The sequence below is a fragment of the Heloderma suspectum genome, chromosome 1, assembly GCF_057233095.1.
Source record: "Heloderma suspectum isolate Gila_16-S chromosome 1, 16-S_ref, whole genome shotgun sequence".
Taxonomy (NCBI): domain Eukaryota; kingdom Metazoa; phylum Chordata; class Lepidosauria; order Squamata; family Helodermatidae; genus Heloderma; species Heloderma suspectum.
This window is the reverse complement of record NC_139458.1, coordinates 291,012,577-291,032,091: the sequence shown is the minus strand read 5'-3', so window position 1 is coordinate 291,032,091 and position 19,515 is coordinate 291,012,577. Positions and strand designations below refer to the sequence as shown.

General features: G+C 42.6%; 1 protein-coding gene across 1 annotated transcript in view; it reads left to right on the top strand.

The window, feature by feature from the left end:
* The first annotated feature begins 16,086 nt into the window (after positions 1-16,086).
* LGSN (lengsin, lens protein with glutamine synthetase domain) overlaps positions 16,087-19,515 on the top strand; it is a 28,364-nt gene continuing 24,935 nt past the window's right edge. Inside the window, exon 1 of the mRNA XM_084812592.1 lies at positions 16,087-16,203. Coding sequence (XP_084668718.1) covers positions 16,087-16,203 — 117 coding nt within the window. The remainder of the gene's footprint in view (positions 16,204-19,515) is intronic.

Below are 19,515 nucleotides of genomic sequence, written 5' to 3'. Positions count from 1 at the left end.
CTCAATCTGTATCGACTCGCTTATAAGCTGGCTGTTACCTGCACCTACACTTTTAACTTCCTGTCTTGTTCTCGATAAAAAAAAAAAAAAAATCTCCATAGCTGAACACAGTCTGGTCTTCTTTGGCCTTGAAGATGACTTTTCTGCTTTATTGGATGGCTGCTATTGCAACCTGGCTGTTGAGTCAATCCCTGTAAACGTCGTCTACAGAATGGTGTTTCTTCTTACTTAGGAATGTCTCCTGCTGTATCTTACTGCTTTCTCAGGAAGTACAACAGCTTGCAGAACAGTAAATGGCAAGTGTTTAGTTTAATGTTATCCCATGTTGAGGACAAACTGTTCGTCCAAAGACTCTTTAACAGCCTTAAATAGAAAGACAAGCCACTTGGCAGCAGCACTCCAGTTCAGAGGAGGAAGGAGAGATTGCCACTTCGTGGCCAATGCTAAAAGAGTTCTCAAGGCTTTACAAAAGGGCAAGTGTCGCTTGCATTCAGGGGCAAATGAGCAGTGATGTAGTGGTAAATTTTGAAGTGCAGGTACTCATCATTACAGTCCCCATTGCCACACCCCCAAGGAGAAGGCAAAAATGCAGGCAGCTGTGTTGATCCACAGCAACAAACAAGTACTAGCAGTTTTCATCTTCTAAGAGCAGGTCTTTTGTAAAGCTTATGGGTCTTAATTGCCCATTCAAGACAAAGCCACCCTAAAACTCTTTGCATTACAATAAGGAACAATGTATTGTTGCAAAAATTCATTCCCCTCAGCTACTGCAAGGATTGCAGCTAAGCTCAGAGGAAACAGGGAATTCAGTGGGGGGTGGAAGTCCAATACTATAACCACTACATCACACATCATTTAATATTCCTCAATATTGTGTATAAGATGTACCAGCCACTGTGGAGCATTTATAGCTGACAAGGAGCTGGCCTTCAGGCTTACAGTCAGAGAAATGGAAGGAACATTGAAGCCATCTAGTTCAACCCTCTGTTCGATGCCAGATTTGCAATGCAGGACCCAACTTTACTACATTATTTTTGACAGATGGCCATCCAACCTCTGCTCAGTTAGGAAGTCCCTCCTAATGATTAGCTGAAATCACAACTGGTATATTTGTAAATTCAATGAGCATGATCACCATCAACTTGAACTATTTTCTCACTAGCTATTAAGATGCACAAGCCAGGCCTTCCTTTCTGCTCATTGCAACTATTATTACCATTTACACACCATCATAGAGAGTGAGGAAGAGATGATGTACTTGACTGATGGCCTTGTAGGCCCCTTCCAACCCTACTATTCTATGATTTTATGACCCCAGCAACCAGGATAGTAACAATAACATAAGTAGCTGTTGCTGGATCAGACCAAAGGTCTAGCATTCTATTTCCTGCATAGGCCAATCAGATACCTTTGGGAAGCCCTCAAGCAGAGAATGAAGGTAATAGTCTTTTCCATTATTTGTTCCACAAGAAGTGGTATTGAGTGGTACACTGCCTCTGAGCATGGAGGTTCTCTACTTGGCCATCATAGCTGCTAACAGACCCATTCTCCCTGAATTTGTCTAATTCCCTTTTATAGATGATGGGTGGGATCTAAATGTACCCTTCTGTGAATGGAAGGGACCTGGATCCAGTAGAGGCTTCTGCTCAATGAATTGGGGGGGGGGGCATAATTTCCTCCTATTTCCCTCTCTACTTTTCATACGGTTCCAGAGGGTCCCCCAATCCTCTGAAGCATATTTTTTTAGGGAGTGCAAGTAGAAGGGAAGGCTGAGATTCGAGAATGTCCCTTTCCATGAGTGGAACTCCACTCACAAATTTTTGGATTCAGCATAATATACCTAGCAGTTTGTACTGAGTAGTTACAGAACACTGTGGACGTGCCCTAACATACTGTCTTTACAACAGCCCTGTAAAAGTTCAGATGCATTCTCTCAGCTGTCTTTACAACAACCCTGTGAGGTATGCCTATATTTTCTCCATAGTGCAGATATAGGCTGAGAGACAGTGTTCTGCCTAAAACCATTTAGTGGATTCATAGCTGAGGTAAAAAACAAAAGAAAGAAAAAAGACTGAAATAGGGATCTCCCAGCTTTTGCTATTAACCACTACATTTACACCAATTCTCAGGACTAAGAACATGATTTCAGGTTAGCATTTGACACAAGCCCCAGTTGCCAAAAGAAGTCCTATATTCTTCTGTTTTCTTGTCCAGATCAACAAACCATGACAGCAAAAGCAGCATAGAACCACAAACCACATTTTGGCTTAAGTACATCTTGCTAATGAGATGGTTAGCACCTGCTGCAGCTTTCAAGCACCTTTAATCCTGTTAACAGGCAGAGGAAATCTGGCAGCTGTATGGCAGGTCTCTCCTGATTATTACAAGGTCAGGATCTTTGGCATTCACTGCCCTGATAATTGCCGTTTACTGTGTGTGAATACATTCAGTACGCTGCCTCTGGGCTGCCTAGGCCCAGTCTTTTGCCATGTATTTACTGTGCCGCGGCCCAGGCTTTTATCACGTTACACAAAGTACTGAAAATGATTAATGCTTATGTTTTATGAGCTAATTAGCTCACTGCCTGACACTTTGATAAATGGTCATAGGGAGAGCCTTTGGATTGCCAGGAAGGGCAAGGAAAAGCTCTCTCAACTCTCTGCTTACTTCAGTCAGAGGCCGTGCTTGATTACGGCGGGACCAATGCAGTCTTGCCTGTCCCCGTCCATAGGTTTTGTGATGGTCCCTTCAGCTGCTGTGTTTAGAAGGCTATGGTCTGCCTAAATGGGGGGGGGGGCAGTTAGGGATTGGGGCTTGTGGATTTCATTGGGGCTAACCTACCCCATGCTGGCTCCAAGCTCATAGAATCATAGACTAGTAGGGGTGGAAGGGGCCTACAAAGCCATCGAGTTGGGGGTGGGGGTGGGCAAAATGCCCTCGGTGGACCCTCTTCCCTGAAAGGGCCGACCTCCTCTTCGCTACTGTTGGTAAGTCTCCTTCCTCTGTTCTCAGTCCGCATGGCTGCTGCTGCTTCTCCTGGGTCCTGACACTCCTCATTCACTGGGGCAGGACAGCAGCAACAGCAAGGCAGAGAAGCAGCAGCAGGGCCTCTCTGCGCTTTGGCAGTAGGCCCTCCTCTGAGGCACAGGCCTCAGCACGCATCAGATGATGTCAAGTCCTGATGCTGCCCCTGTCCCTACCTCTCCCACCACTCCACCCAATTTGAACCCTGGCCAGAAGCAGCACATTGTTCATATAAGCTGCTGCAATTTCACTTTCTCCAGAACAGGCATTTTCTTTTACCATTCCTATGACAGAATGAAGTAAGCAGGATGTCAAGGGAGTCCTTGGAGGCCTCTCTCAGTCTAATCCAGTAGCCAAGTCCAGACACAGACAAAGGGATTCCTTTCAAAGCTTTATTCTTCTTTTACAACTTAACAACTATACCATTTGCAACTAGATCTGAGCAGCACAGTACCTATGCCCTAAGTTGGAACAGTTGGTCCCCGTTTGAAAGGGAATTACTGGCAGACCCCTGAACTTAAGGACTAGGGAGAGTCCCTCCCCTTTTCCCTTGGAGCCTCTGGGCACAGCCGTTGTTTGCGCGCCAACCTGGCATTACGCCTCCTTTCCGCGCCCTCCATCTGGCGCCGCTCTCTGCGTATGCGTTGCGCATCCACGAAGTCTGCTATCTGTGCTTGGTCACTCCCTGGACTGCTAACTAAACTAGGAATGCTGGTGGGAGGAATCTCCGTCAGCTGTTGGCCCTGGGAAAGAGGAGCGCACTCCTCTCCCAGGAGCGACTGCTCTTCCTCAGAATCAGAACTACTCTGGGATTCTATGGGCTCAGTGTCCACCCTGACACAGGACACTGATGAGTGTCAAAAACCTTTGGATTACTGATACAGAAAGAATTTGGGGAAAGAAGGAAAAAATCCAAAGACTGAATGCATGGTAAAGTAATGATGATAGGTAGGATCCAATAGTGTTGCAGCGCTAGCACTAATGGTGTTGTGCCCATATATATCAAAGAACCTAGGTCCCATGGTTTCCACCACCCCACAGAGTCGCTGGTAGGGAAAGTGGGGTTATATCTGAAGACACTGCTGGGACCTCAGTTCATACATAGAGTAGTGGATGAGGGAGAAAGATGCTGACCTTAACCTAGCATGCCGTGCCTCCAGCCCACCAGGACCCTTGTTCTGGATGATACTAGTTGTCATTTGGGTACTTTTTTTTTTTTTTAAGGATACAGTTTGAGCAACTTTATGCAAAATAAGCCTATCCAAATGAGCACTGAATATAAAACTTAAAATTTAAAAATGTGCTACAAGCTACTGGAACAAGTTTTATTCTCTCTCTTTCTCTATCTCAAATTACATCTTTACAGATACCTGGCACAACATCATTGGGAATATCTGTCTTCAGTCTCAGCAATGCTGTCATGGGCAGTGGAATATTAGGCCTTGCCTTTGTATTGGCCAGCACAGGAATGCTGCTCTTTTCGTAAGTCGCATGGACATTTTCACTTTTAAATAGACATGATTAATTTGGAGTGGGTACAAGTGTACCCACTCTACATGCTGTTTTAATAAATCATGTAGGCCAGGGCTGGGAACATGTGGCCCTCCAGATGTTGAGCCACAAGTTTCCACCCCTGCCCTATGCCCATCAGCCCTGATGTGGAGTGGTAGGTTCAGTTGCATGACAGGTTCAATTGCATAGACTCCATGTGTCTATTCCCACGAACAGACAAATCTGGGACTGTGGTCGAACACTCTGCCACCGACAGCCATCAAGCTCCAAGGTAGTGGTGAAGCTGCATCTAACCACAGCATAGGATACTATACCATATGCACATTGTCTAAATAACACGTCTGTTAAGGGTGTGGCCCTTAACAGACGCAACTTCCAGCATTGTGGAACACAACATGTGAAATTGAAAGGTTTTTTGTTAATTGAATGTGCATTCAGCTGAACACAGGTAGATTCCTCCTTCAGAGTTTCCCAATGTGTGAGAGCCTGGTAGTTGTTCCTGCAGTGATGAGGGTGCTGTGGCTGAGGCACCAACAGGCACACATATCGTCCACATGTCCTTGGAATGTGCAGCTGGTAACTTCTGAAGGGGGATTATAATGGGAAGATAATGGAGGAAAAGTGAGAAATTAGGTTTTTTGGAATGAATAGAGGCACTCTATCTCTAGTAACTGAAGAGAAAATCATTACCAACTCCTATAGAAATGGGAAGTGCTGAAGGCTGGCCGATACTGTTGGGTCTAACTGGGGTCCCTGCAGCATTGCAGCTAATCCTGCTGCCCTTTTTCCCTGAGAGTCCCAGGTACCTGCTGATCCAGAAGGGAGATGAAGAGAGCGCCAGGGCAGGTACTATACCTGCTATATACAACAAAGTGGCACCTTAAAGACTTTACACATATATTCTGGCATAAGCTTTCATGGACACTGTCCAGTTCATTAGATCCATGAAGCATTAACCTCAAATTGTCCATTTGCAAAAAGTTCTTGGCTGATATGACAGAGATCACTGTAGTGGTGAGCTGATTGACAAATGTAGTGTGATTTAAAAAAAACACCGTTGTCCTTATTCAAACCACAGCAAATAGAGTTGAATTTCTTGATGATTGTAATTCCTGAAAACAGTTTTACTGACCCACATCTGTATTTTGATTAACCTCAGGTTACTCAGGAAATGTAGAAGTGTGTTCCTTCTATGAGTGGAATATAATAGGATAGGTGTAATGCTGAGATTTTAATGTATACTAAAAAACCTGAAAGACAAAAGCTGCTTCCAGATGAGGCTTTTATCCAATTGCCCTGTCTCATCCATGGAATTTTATGGGAAGTTCTAGATGCCATTATCTTCCACTTGTAACCCTCCAGCGTTTCCCCACTGCTTCTTCCACCTTTTTTTTTTACTGCAGAAAATCACTTAAGGAGGGGGGAAGATGGAATAGCTGCACGATGACTTCTAATTCGTAGCTTTAGGAGCTGACTGTCTGGAAGCACCCAAAACATTTTAACAGATATTTTGCTTTCCTTTTAGGCTTTCAGCTTTCATCATGTGGTGCCCTCCAGATGTTTTGGACTCTTATTTGTTTCTTTGTTTGTTTCTATGCCATGCCCTCCTATGCCCCTCATGGATCACTGCCTTGTTGTGGCAAAGGGGCTTGCGTAACTCAGTGAAGCCATAAGCTTTGCCATGCAGGGCCACCCAAGACGGACAGATCATGGTGGAGAGTTCTGATAAAATGTGGTCCACTGGAGAAGGAAATGGCAACCCACTCCAGTATTCTTGCCAAGAAAACCCCATGGAACGTATCACAAGGCTAAAAGATATGATGCCGGAAGATGAGCCCCTCAGGTCAGAAGGTGTCCAATATACTACTGGGGAAGAGCAGAGGGTATTTCCAAGTAGCGCCAGAAAGAGTGAAGCGGCTGGGCCAAAGCCGAAAGGACACTCAGGTGTGGATGTGTCTGGTGGTGAAAAGAAAACCCGATGCTGTAAAGAACAATATTGTTCAGGAACCTTGGCAATGCCAAGGAGTGTTCAAACTACTGTACAATTGCGCTCATTTCACATGCCAGCAAGGTTATGCTCAAAATCCTACAAGCTAGGCTTCAGCAGTATGTGAACCAAGAACTACCGGAAGTACAAGCTGGGTTTCGAAGAGGCAGAGGAACTAGAGATCAAATCGCCAACATTCCCTGGATCGTGGAGAAAGCAAGAGAATTACAGAAAAACGTCTATTTCTGCTTCATTGACTAAGCTAAAGCCTTTGATTGTGTGGATCACAACAAGCTGTGGCAAATTCTTAAAGAGATGGGAGTACCAGACCACCTTACCTGTCTCCTGAGAAACCTGTAAGAGGGTCAAGAAGCAACAGTAAGAACCAGACATGGAACAACTGATTGGTTCAAAATTGGGAAAGGAGTACAACAAGGCTGTATATTGTCACCCTGCTTATTTAACCTATATGCAGAGTACATCATGAGAAACACCAGGTTGGATGAATCACAAGTCAGAATTAAGATTGCTGGGAGAATTATCAACAACCTCCGATATGCAGACGATACCACCCTAACGGCAGAAAGCGAAGAGGATCTAAAGAGCCTCTTGTTGAGAGTGAAAGAGGAGAGTGCAAAAGCTGGTTTGAAACTCAACATTAAAAAAACTAAGATCGTGGCATCTGGCCCCATCACTTCCTGGCATATAGAAGGGGAAGAAATGGAAGCAGTGACAGATTTTACTTTCTTGGGCTCCAAGATCATCGCAGACGGTGACTGTAGCCATGAAATTAAAAGACGCTTGCTCCTTGGAAGGAAAGCTATGGCAAACCTAGACAGCGTAGTAAGAAGCAGAGACATCACCTTGCCGACAAAGGTCCGTCTAATCAAAGCTATGGTTTTCCCAGTAGAAATGTATGGCTGGGAGAGCTGGACTATAAGGAAGGCTGAGCGCGGAAGAATTGATGCTTTCTAACTGTGGTGCTGGAGAAGACGCTAATGGGTCCCCTGGACTGCACGGAGGTCAAATCAGTTCATCCTAAAGGAAATCAACCCTGGCTGCTCATTGGAAGGACAGATACTGAAGCTGAAGCTCAAATATTTTGGCCACCTAATGCAAAGAGAAAACTCTCTGGAAAAGACCCTGATGCTGGGGAAGATTGAAGGCAAAAGGAGAAGAGGACGGCAGAGGATGAGATGGCTAGATAGCATCACCCATGCAATGAATATGAACTTGAGCATGCTCTGCGAGACAGCGGAGGACAGGAAGGCCTGGCGTGCTATGGTCCATGGGGTCACAAAGAGTCGGATACGACTGAACGACTGAACAACAACAATTAGAAATGGCATCTTACCCCAGTTAGATTAACAGCCAATATTGGATAAATTTTCGGCATTTAGTGCAAACAACTTGCGTATGTGGTTCAAGTGTGGTAAGATCGAGAATTATGGGAAAGAAGTTGGAGAAGATATAACTCTTATAACTGAAATGGTAACTTCCTTTTCTCTACCCATCCCACCAATAAGGTATCTTTTAGGATATATAGGTGATGTGATGTGAAAAGATCATCAAGAAATTATTGTCAATTTATTAACTGCTGCCCAAATTGAGATAGTTAGCAAATGGGAAAAGGTTGTTGGCTCTTGTAATGCTGATTGGTTTAAATCAGGGGTGGGCAACTTGTGGTCTTCCAGATATTTTGGCCTACAACTCCCATCAGGCCTAGTCAGCATAGCCAGTGGTGAGGAATTATGGGAGTTGTAGGCCAGAGTATCTGGAGGACTACAACTTGCCCACCTCTGGCTTAACTAAGGTGTGGAATGTCTTAAATATGGCTCACAGTGTAGTTTTGTGAAGAGAGAGAAGTAAGTTAAAGTGTATAAAGAATTACTTTGAAAATTGTTCAAAATATTTTTGGAAATAGCTGATTTAACCAGATTAACCTTCTAGCTGGAATTTTAAAATTGTTTATGAAGATTATATAGTTCATAATTTAGCTGAAAGATTATAGTATTGTGATAAATGACTGTACCAAAAACAGCATAGATATCTATTCCATAACAGAATTTGCAGATCTATATTTATATTTGGTGTTGGTTACTTGATGATGTATGCTATAATATGACGATATAGACTTTTAAATTATTATTATTAATAAATAGTGGCAGCAGGGGCGAAAATACAGAGTTCATTTGAAGCATTTGATTCTTGACTACATGTTGATGGTATGTTAGAGCAGGCTTCCTTTGGGCCTTTTTTTGACAGACCCATCCAGTCACTTGCAGCTCTGATTTTCAGTCATTTTCCTAATGAGACAAGGACCAATTACTGCATTCCTTTTAATCTGACTGTGAATCCTTTAACCTAAAGAGCTGATGAAATTTAGGGTTGTTGTTTTTAGCCAGACAAAGGAACTGATCCAGTTAACCAGTCAAATGAGCCCATATGCGTGTGCACGCCAATTTCAAGAGGCCACCATGCACCTGATCCTTTATGTGAATTACACTAGAATCCCTGCTTTTGCTTCATCTGTAAAAGGAATGCCCTTTAGAAACAAGCCTTAATCTGTGCAGGTGGCACCACCTGCTGTACTGAAAAGTGCACGGCACATTTAATATTATTTTGTACAGAAGGGTGTTTTTGTTGTTAAGTTTAGGGGCATTCATTCCACTAATAGCAGACATTTAATATTTATATTGCACATGACTACTTGATGCTTGGTGTGACATAGATGAATGTGTAAAATGCCTTTACTGAACCACATCTGTGAATTAAGATCTTTTACATTTTCTTTTATTTGGCCTCTTTTGTTTCCTGAGTTGCTCAGCCTTTTCATAAAATATGAAGGATGTTCCTAAGTACTGAGCAATTCTATGCTCTGGTATCTAGAAATGACAGGCTGACATCTGAAGTGACGGGCAGACAAATAGAATAGATAGGGAGACAACAGTGTCCGTGGTGCTTTAGAGATTACCTCCCCCACCTCCCACATGTACAGGGATGCATGTTGGAGCCAAATGAAAATATCTTGCTTGATGCAAATGTCAACCCAGTGTATGCCTGCTGTGAAAAAGGCACATTCCATGTATGGGAATCATTAGGAAAGGAATCAAAAATAAAGCTACCAATATCAAAGCGCGCTTAAAACAAATCTACGGTGCTATTACACTTGGAATATTGTGTACAGTTCTGGTTGCTATACTTCAAAAAGAATATTGTAGAGTGGGGAAAGGTGCAGAAAAGGAAAACCAGCGTGATCAAGGGGCTACAGTAACTCCCCTGTGAGGAAAAATTACAATGTTGGGGGCTCTTTAGCTTAGAGAAAAGGTGAGTAAGGAGGAATGTGATAGAGGTGTATAAGGTTATGCATGGTGTGGAGAAAGTAGATATGGAGAAGGTTCTTTGTCTCTAATAATACTAGTATCTGGGTCATCCAGTGAAGTTGAATGGTGGGAGATTCAGGACAGATAAAAAGAAATACCTGTCATCCTTCCAAATGGAACATGAAATGGATGACAGTAATTGCATTTTATATATTTTGATCATAGTACATGGGGAAAAACCACTGAATCCGGGCCTCCACTCCTCTTCCTGAATGGCTGTGTGTGTGGCCAGTGGAATTTCATCTCTTGGGGATGGCCATTGTTCCTCTTTACAGAGGACAGTCCTGTATTTGAAGGGCTGCCCAGTTTAAAGTCCAGTTTAAAGATAATGAGCTATAGAAGGGAAAGCAGGGGCCTCAAAGTTGCTCAGCTGGACAGAAGATTGAGCAGGCAGGCAGGTCACAGGGCTTCACCACATGAGGCTAAAGTTCTGCACCTTTACTGGGGCTTCTGCTTCTGGATTCCGTGTGGGATTAAGATCAGCTCCTTCACATGGGCTGACACGGGTTGTTTTTTCTGGCTTTTCTTTCTCTGCAAGTTCTATATGTTTCATTTTACAGCCACTAGAAGGTGCTGTGGTATAGCACAATTATGGAAGTACATCCAGCCAGTAAAGCACTTCATCATGCTTCCTAGAGAAAAATCACACTTTTCCTGAGCTTTACAAAGCCAGGATAAAGGTCATAAAGCACAGAAGGGGGCTTGCTTGGAGGTTGACGACATCATGGAAAAGGCCTGCAAACTTCCGTGAGTAACAAATCTTGATTGCAGGATAAAAGCCCCATGTGGAGAAGCCTATGGTCTTCCCTGCTATGGTGAGTGGCACAGTATTTCTATTTAAATGATATTTCTGAATGTGCATATATTTGAAAATTGTATGCAAAAATGTGTCCTCGTTTATTCGCTTCTTTTTGGAGATGTGTTTCCTCTCTTTTGGTCATGCACATAGAAGACATAGCTCCTAGCTGGATTAGGGTGTTAGTGTACAAAACTGAGACTTGCTGCTTTTAGGATAGTTATCCGTCAGTTGGTTCCAATGGGCGCTTCCTTCCTGATAGAAATAAGCAGCTGCCAGAATGGGTCATTGGGATCTGGACTGGAACTGTGTGTGTGTGTGTGTGTGTGTGTGTGTGTGAGAGAGAGAGAGAGAGAGAGAGTCACTTGGTTCACACGTTCACCACAGCCCACTATGGGTTAAGCCACGGTGTGTTGCGGCGTGTGCAGGCATCCATTTTGAATGTTCAAACCCCAGTGGGGGTTGCCATAGTTAGTTGTGCAGCATGGGTTGATTGGGGGTTAAACAACCCTCAAATAACCTATGGTCTGTTGTAGGGTTATTTGTGGGTGCGAGCCGGCCCAGAGAGAGAGAGAGAGAAACAGGTAAACCCCCATGCCTTGGTCCCAGTTCAGATTGATACTGCTGCTTTGGTCAGCTGTTTCGTTGCTTTACCTGCCTCTCTACTGTTTTACTGTGAGGATGTAACTTTACTGTTTTATTGTATATTTTATCTTATGGTTATACTCATTGCACACCACTATGGCATCCCAAAGGATGGCAGGTCGTTTTAAAATAGTTTAAATAAACAAATAAACAATATCCCCTTTAAAAAACACAACCACACAATTACTGATTGTGTGAGTAAGGTGAATTTGGCCCTGAAGCTGTGTCCATTCTTTATAGCAACTGAGCATTACAGAGACAGTTAGGTGGAAACACATTAGCAAGCAACTCTTTAGCAAGTGCCTAGATAAGAAACCACTGGAAGGCATCGTAGTGGATTTTTATACATTCTTTATTTAAAATCGTTATTCATTTTTTTTTAATTCAGAGAAATAACACAAATTAGGGGGTAATGTCCTATTATGCCCATGCGCTTGCAGGACGCACTGCTTTCACATGTGGCTTTAGTGGTTCTAAAAATAGCCTGAAATGAGCAGAAACACTTGTTTCTGGAATGGAGCCAGTCAATGGAGCTTGGAGAAGGGAGCTCCACTGACCTGTCCCAATCCAGAAATGAGCATTTCTGCTAGTTTCTGGGGTTACTTTTAGAAGTGCAAATGGCCCTCTGCAAAAACAGTGGGTCCCACAAGTGTAACGGAACCAGCAGAGGTGGCATCCTTGTTGGATACTGCCCAGAATCCCCGACTCATCCACACCTCCCTAAAATTCCCCCCCACACTTTTTTTTTCTGCTAGTCAGTCATCCAACAAACAGTTAAGTGAACACAAGACAAGGGAGAAAAAGGATGGTGGTTTTACTGGAGAATGATTCATTTTCTATGAATATCAGTTCATCTTAAGAAATTGCTAATGAATAAAGGCTGGTTCATGAACTTCCCTACTTAAAAAAATTAATAGTTTTTTTTCCCTGTGCAGCAGAAAGAAAAAAATACCTAATTTTTTGTACGCCCACAGTAATATTTTAAAATAGGTTTAAATATAACAGTAATAAAAGGTCACTTATTCTCTCATCTTGCCCTCTCCCCGGAATATCTGCCTATCTAATTCAAGTGTGGCATTTTATGCTTCTAGGGTTGAGCGTGACATCTCTGTGCTTCAGTTTTCAAATAACTAGTGAACATCCTATTCATATACTGAGGATCAAAACAGACATGACTTTAAAGATGTATGTAGTATTGAAGTCTTTTTCTTTTTTCTTTTCTTTTTTTACTTTAGAGTTGGCACAGGCCCCCAATCTGGATTGGGATCCTAGTGAGGAGGGTAGAGGGGTCCCTGAGCCAGATTCCCCCCCCCAGCCTACAATTTCTATTGCAAAACAGTTATTCATTTGCTTATATAAAAAAGATGTAGCTTCTAGCTGTGTCTTTAAAGTCTGTTTGGCCCTGATATTATCTCATCTGGAGTACTGTGTCCAGTTCTGGGTGCCACATTTTAGGACACAGATTAACAAACTGGAGCATGTCCAGAGGAGGGCAATCAGGAAGGTGAGAGATCTGGAAACCAAGTCCTATGAGGAATAGTTGAAAGAGCTGGATATTTTATTTATTATTGCCTTTGCATCCCACCCTTTTTCCTCTCACACGGAACCCAGGGTGGCTTACATAGTCCTCCTCCTCCATTTTCATCCTCACAACAACCCTGTGAGGTAGGTCAGGCTGAGAGTCAGTGATTGGCCCAAAGTCACTCAGTGAACTTCATGGCTGAGTGGGAAGTAGAACCCAGATCTCCCGAGTCCCAGTCCAACACTCTAGCCACTACATCACACTGGCTCTCTACATCACACTGGATATGTTTGTTTAGCCTGAAGAAGAAAGGATTAAAGAGAGACATGATAGTAAACTTCAAATATTTGAATGGTTGTCACAGAGAAGATGGAGCTGACTTGTTCTGTATTGCTCCAGAGGGCAAGGCTAAAACCACTGGGTGGAAATGGCAGGGAAGAAATTTCAGGTGAACACTATGAGAAATATCTTAACAGTAAGAGGTGCTTGACAGTAGAACAGACTGCTCAGGTGGCTGTAGGCTCTCCTTTGCTGAACGTATTCTCTCAGGGATGCTTTAATTGAGTCCTGCACTGCAGATCCTTCACTGAGCAGAGGATTTATTTATCTAATAGATTTATATACCACTTACCATATTTAGAAAAATATTTCGAAGAGGTTGGGTTAGATGACCTCCAGTGTCCGTTTCAGCTCTATAATTCATCTCAAATCATAGAGAACCAAAATGACACAGTGGTTAGAATGTTAGATTAGGACCAGGGAGACTGGGGTTGAAACTCCAACTCAGACATGATGCTTACTTTGGGCCAGTCACTACCTCTCATCCTGGCTTACTGCACAGGGTTGCTGTGAAGATAAAATGGGGCAGAGCATGTACACTGCCTTTGGAGGAAATGCAGGATGAAAATGTAATAAGTTAATAAACCCATTGGATTTTTTTTTCTCCATTGCTCTTGGGCATTTTTACACGAGGCTTTTATCCCACACTTTTACCAAGGCTTCTGCTTCTGGATTCTTTATGGGATTAAGCTCGGCTGCTTTACATGTGCTTTTTTCTGGGGCGGTTTCTTTCGCTTCTTTTCTATGTTTCATTATACAACCACTAGATGGTGCTGTGGTATAGAAGAATTGAACAATTACACAGTGGGTTTCATGGTGCCATTCAGGATATAGCAGACTTTCCTTGTCAGAAAAAAAACTTGCAATAATGGTTGCAAAGCATGGAAGAGGTCCTGGAGGATGAAGATGTCATGTAAAGGACCCGCCAACTACTGTGAGTGAGCACTTACGAGCACACAATAAAAGCCTCATGTAGAAAGGCTCCTAGAAAGCCCAAATGCAACATTCTTGCATTCCAAATGGTCAGAAGGTCTCAGAACAATTTTGGATAGGATTTAAAACTTAGGTGGTTGATTTGGGGACATATGCTCATCATAGCTATCCAAGGAACATATCCTGTATGTTTCAGCTTTTTATTCTAAATGTTCATCTCAAATGCCAATTTCACTGGACTATATAACTTGTTTGTTGTTTATTCGTTCAGTTGCTTCCGACTCTTCGTGACTTGATGGACCAGCCCATGCCAGAGCTTCCTGACAGCCATCGCCACCCCCAGTTCCCCCAAGGTTGAGTCTGTCACCTCCAGAATATCATCCATCCATCTTGCCCTTGGTTAGCCCCTCTTCCTTTTGCCTTCCACTTTCCCTAGCATCAGCATCTTCTCCAGGGTGTCCTGTCTTCTCATTATGTGGCCAAAGTACTTCAGTTTTGCCTTTAATATCATTCCCTCAAGTGAGCAGTCTGGCTTTATTTCCTGGAGTATGGACTGGTTTGATCTTCTTGCAGTCCAAGGCACTCTCAGAATTTTCCTCCAGCACCACAGTTCAAAAGCATCTATCTTCCTTCGCTCAGCCTTCCTTATGGTCCAGCTCTCGCAGCCATAGGTTACTATGGGACTATATAACTACCTTATTAGAAAACAAAGTACAAATTATTGTTATTAAAGTACTCTTTTTGTTTCAAGTGTCAACATTAGGTTAGATTCAGACTTAATTACTTAGAGTGGACCCACTGAAATTAAAGGGACTTAAGGTAGTTATAACTGATTTCAGTGGGTGTACTCTGGATCTAACCCAATAAATAATATAAATAAATAAATAAGAACAATTTTGCTCATTAGCATAGCACCAGCTTCAGTATGCTGAAAATTGAGTGATGATTTTGCTATTGTACTCTGATCTGAGTACAACCATACTTTTTACTGTAATTATGCATTCTCTGTTACTCAATGTCCAGAAAGTTGTCTAGCTCTAGCTCTGCTCACAAAATCTTGTGTTATTTGTCAGCTGGCATCACAAGGACAGTCCAAACCAGGGGTGGGCAACTTATAGTCCTCTAGATGTTTTGGCCTACAACTCCCATCATCCTTCAGCACCAACTATGCTGGCTAGGGCTGATGGGAGTTGTACACTAAAACATCTGGAGGGCCACACTGCAGATCTAAACACAAAAATTTGTAAATGAGGACCATATGTTCAGATTATTGTGATCTCGTGTCTTATACAACAGCATACATTCTCAGTGCTTTGCTATTTGCAATTGCACTAGCTATGGAGAGAACTGAAGCAAGCATTAGCCCAAAATGATGTGCTAGGCTGTTCAGCTTTATCTGTTGTCCTGCTGAGTCAGTTAACAAAACGTGCATAACCCAAATGCCCATTTAGCAACATGCTTTCAGTCTCTTCTCATCCTGACCTACAATGCAGGAAAAGGCATCTACAATACAAATATGTTTGTTCAACAAGATTCTGAAACCTTTTCACAAAGCGCTGAGCAAAACAGACACTAAAGTCAGGCACCATAAACAAGGGAGACAAGGCTGATTCTGTTCTGTGCACACTCTATCCTATAATGCTGGATTCAACAGCACGTTGTTATAATGTGAAAAAGTTGTATTTCAGAACAAAACAAAATAAATAATACAATTTTTTAGAAGTTGTGAAAAAACAACCCAGTTCAACAGAAGTTTTATTTCCCTGTTTTTGTTTTCTGGCAATTAGTCAGCTAGAAATGAGCATTTGTCACTTGACTGTTTTAAACGATTCCAGCAAACCATACTCCTGGCTGTGACCCTTTTTAGGGCTTGTTTTTTTCCCTGTTGTTCCCCCAGCCAGGGCCTTCTGGAAGAGAGAATCATACAGAAATTCTCTGCTAACTCATGTTTATTGTAGTCACATCTATAAATACTTGGTGCATCTTTCTCTCCTTGACCATATTGGATGAGAGCTTGAACCAAAATGTGCAGGAGATGGACAAAGACAATCCCATTCACCAGGTAAAAAAAATGTTTTTGCTTGTGAATGATTTTCAATAAAAAGAATTTTCTTTTTCATATTAGCTCCCTTGAGCAATATTGTACTGAAAAGAGGGGATATAAAGTAAATAAGCAAGTACATTAAAAATAAGGCTGAACATGCCTTATTTTGGATAATAGCTTAATCAGCTTCAAACATCATGATGGATAAGAGCTTAATCAGCCTCAAACATCATGATGGATAAGAGCTTAATCAGCCCCAAACACCATTGCTTTCTATCTTGAATCCAAAATCGCTAGATGAGGGTATTTGATGTGCTGAGTCCTCATCAAGCAGCAGCATTTTTCCTTTGAAGTTGGAAGCTGCACTAAAGCCTCCCAAATCAACTAGTTGTCTGTGTTAAGCTAGAAAGTTAAGGTGTTCATGCTGTGGTTATTAGGAAAGGAATTACTTCACCTGGTCTTTGCTTCTGGGGGCACAAGCCAGCCACTGCTTATTGATTTCAATGAGAGAAAGTTAAGCCTTTGCTTAACTTTCCCATTGAAACTAATGGGCCTTAAAAGGGCTGGATTGTACCCTAAGCTTATGCTTGATGATTACGATTAAAAGGAATCTATTTTTTTCAGGAACAAGTCAGATTGCCACCCGTATAGACACTCTGGTTCCTCCCTGAGTGAATGGAAGGGCTCCTTCTTCCATTCATTCCATGAATGGAAGGGCTCCTTCTGTTCATGGAGGGGAGTCTGATCCAGTGGAGGCTCCCACTGGTGAAAAGTAGAGAGGTTCTTTTTGCCAATCCCTCGTCCCCACTGCAGCCCCCAGCTCCATCTTCCACCTGTTCTGGAGGGTCCACTAACCTTTCAGAGCAGATTTTTGGGTGGCACAGGAGACTAAAAGGGGAATCAGTGAAAATCACCCCTCCCCCTTCTGCCACCACCCACAGAAACATCAGGTCCAAGCCTATGTGGCTTCCATGGGTGACAAGCGGAAATCCATCAGGCAGCTTTCATTATCATCATGGCACTTTGATCGTGTGTGGGCATGTGTGTGTAGGGGGCTACTGAGCTGTCGAAAGTTTCTCCAAGCCAGGAAAAGCTGTCTTCCTTAACTTTTACCCTGTCAAGTCAGAGGAATCCCGCCAGAGGGCGAGTGGCAAATCTAGCTGTGCACAGCTATCCCAAGTAGAACTAATTATTCTCTCTTTCAAGATGTGTTAGTGATAAAATGGCTCACCTACTTTCAGCTCAAATCTCTTGATCCATGGGGAGGAAAAGGTTGACCTTGTTCTGAGTCAGATAAGGATCAAAGGAAGAGAGAGAAAGAGAGGCTAATGGAGTAGGACTTCTTGGAGGAACCACTAAAATAATTGCTGTGAGATTATATATAGGTATGTATTGGTAGACTCTCATAAGGCATTTCCAGATTGAGACCCCAGGAAGTTTGGCCCCCGGGTCTGAGGTACTGCATCACCGGTGTATAGGATTGCAGCCTAAGTGTTTGGCAGTGGATCAGTTCTCTGGATCAGAGATCTAGTCATTCACAATCATACAGAAAGTGTATGTGACACAGCTACTGCCATGCCCCCCCCCCCAAGTGCTGATAGCTTTAAACCTTGCAGTAAGAATAACCAGTGTTGCCGACTTTTGTACTTGCTGTTCCTGCTCCTTTGCCATTAGCAGCAGATTTATTTGCAGGTGGTGCATCAATGGGGAAAATTTCATATGCTGATTTCTGCAGATCAGCATATGAAAGAGCAACCCCAGAAGTACCAATTCTTTGAGATACCGTCTGTTGTGTTCTTTGGTTTGAGGATACTGTTCATGCTGGGATCAATGCCTGGAATCACCTTAAGATACTTGTTAAATACCTAGAAAGAGCACCTCTTTAAAAACACCAGTTAATAACTTCTAAATATTTTAATGCTTCTGAGATAAATTCTTATCCCATTGATCCCATTTGGGAAATGGCCTAATAACATGTGGGGTTTGCCAGCCACAAATTCTCAGTTATATTTCTGAGGTCACAATCCGATAAGGACTTCAAGGATATATTATTGAGGATGCAGCTCACTGGGAAATATAATAAGGAAGTAGAAATTTAAAACTTATCTCAGTCTTTGAATGGTAGATTTCTTCAAAGGAGCAAGATAGCTTTGTGTACAAAGAGATGCTAATTCATCCCTCAGTTGCTTACACACATGCGCTCACTTCTTTAACACTGAAATTCTAAACATGTTTATTCAGAAATAAATCCCATAGAGATCAATGGAGCATACTGTGTAGTAAGTATGCTTAGGATTGCAGCTGACATCTGTTTCCTTTTGATCTCACTCAGGTGTATTTAATGTGCACAGTAAGTTCTGTACTCTTCTTTAAAGTTCAGGTAGTTGGGTGGAGATTTTCCACTAAGCATCTTTGAAATCTGTTTAAGAATAAGGCTTAAATCTAATTTGAGGAAACAGTATTAAAAAATGCACCCAACAATGTAAGTAGTGCAATGCTACAAATATGTCTCTGTGGCACAACAGAGTGCTGTCTAAGCTGGTTTGGTGCACAAACCAGTGTAGGTTTGTGCACCAGCAGGGACCCCACCTTGAGAGAGATAGCCTGGCCTCCGAGATCCATGTCCTAGTAACCTCCAGATTGGACCACTGCAATGTGTTATACATGGGGCTGCCTTTGAAGATGGCTCAGTAACTGCAGTTAACCCCAAATGCAGCTTTTGAGGCTGTGAACTGGAACTAGGTGTTACGATTATAGTATGCATGTTTTGCCAACTGCACTGGCTTTCAGTTCATTTCCAGCCTCAAGCTGCTCTGGGTGCCTGTTGAAGGGTTGAGTATAAACCAAATAAATATACAAATATATATAAAAAAACATATGAGATAAAGGCTGGGTTCACACAGCATGACAACCCACACTTAAGGTTGAATATGGGCTGTGTGTGGATTGTTGTTGAACTATGTGTTGTTGCTGAACCCATGATTCAGTGACAACCCCCACTCAATTCATACTCAGCCTTGAGCATGGGTGGTCATGTAGTGTGATCCCAGCCACTGAGGAGGTATAATGACCATCTTACTATATAACTGCATCTGTGTAGTAAAACCCTCCTTACTGTAATTTTTTTGATAGAACAATTCTAGAACACCCTGATGGAAAGCTAGTCTATGACCCTATTTAGATGACTAGCTCACCAAGTGCTAATGTTCTTCACCAGGGATTTGCTCAATTGTCTCTACTGATGAAAGAACAGTGAGATTATTTTCCTGTCATGGATATATGTTCTGAAGCATGGATTATAGAGGCCCAGTTCCGGCGATGCAACAGCCC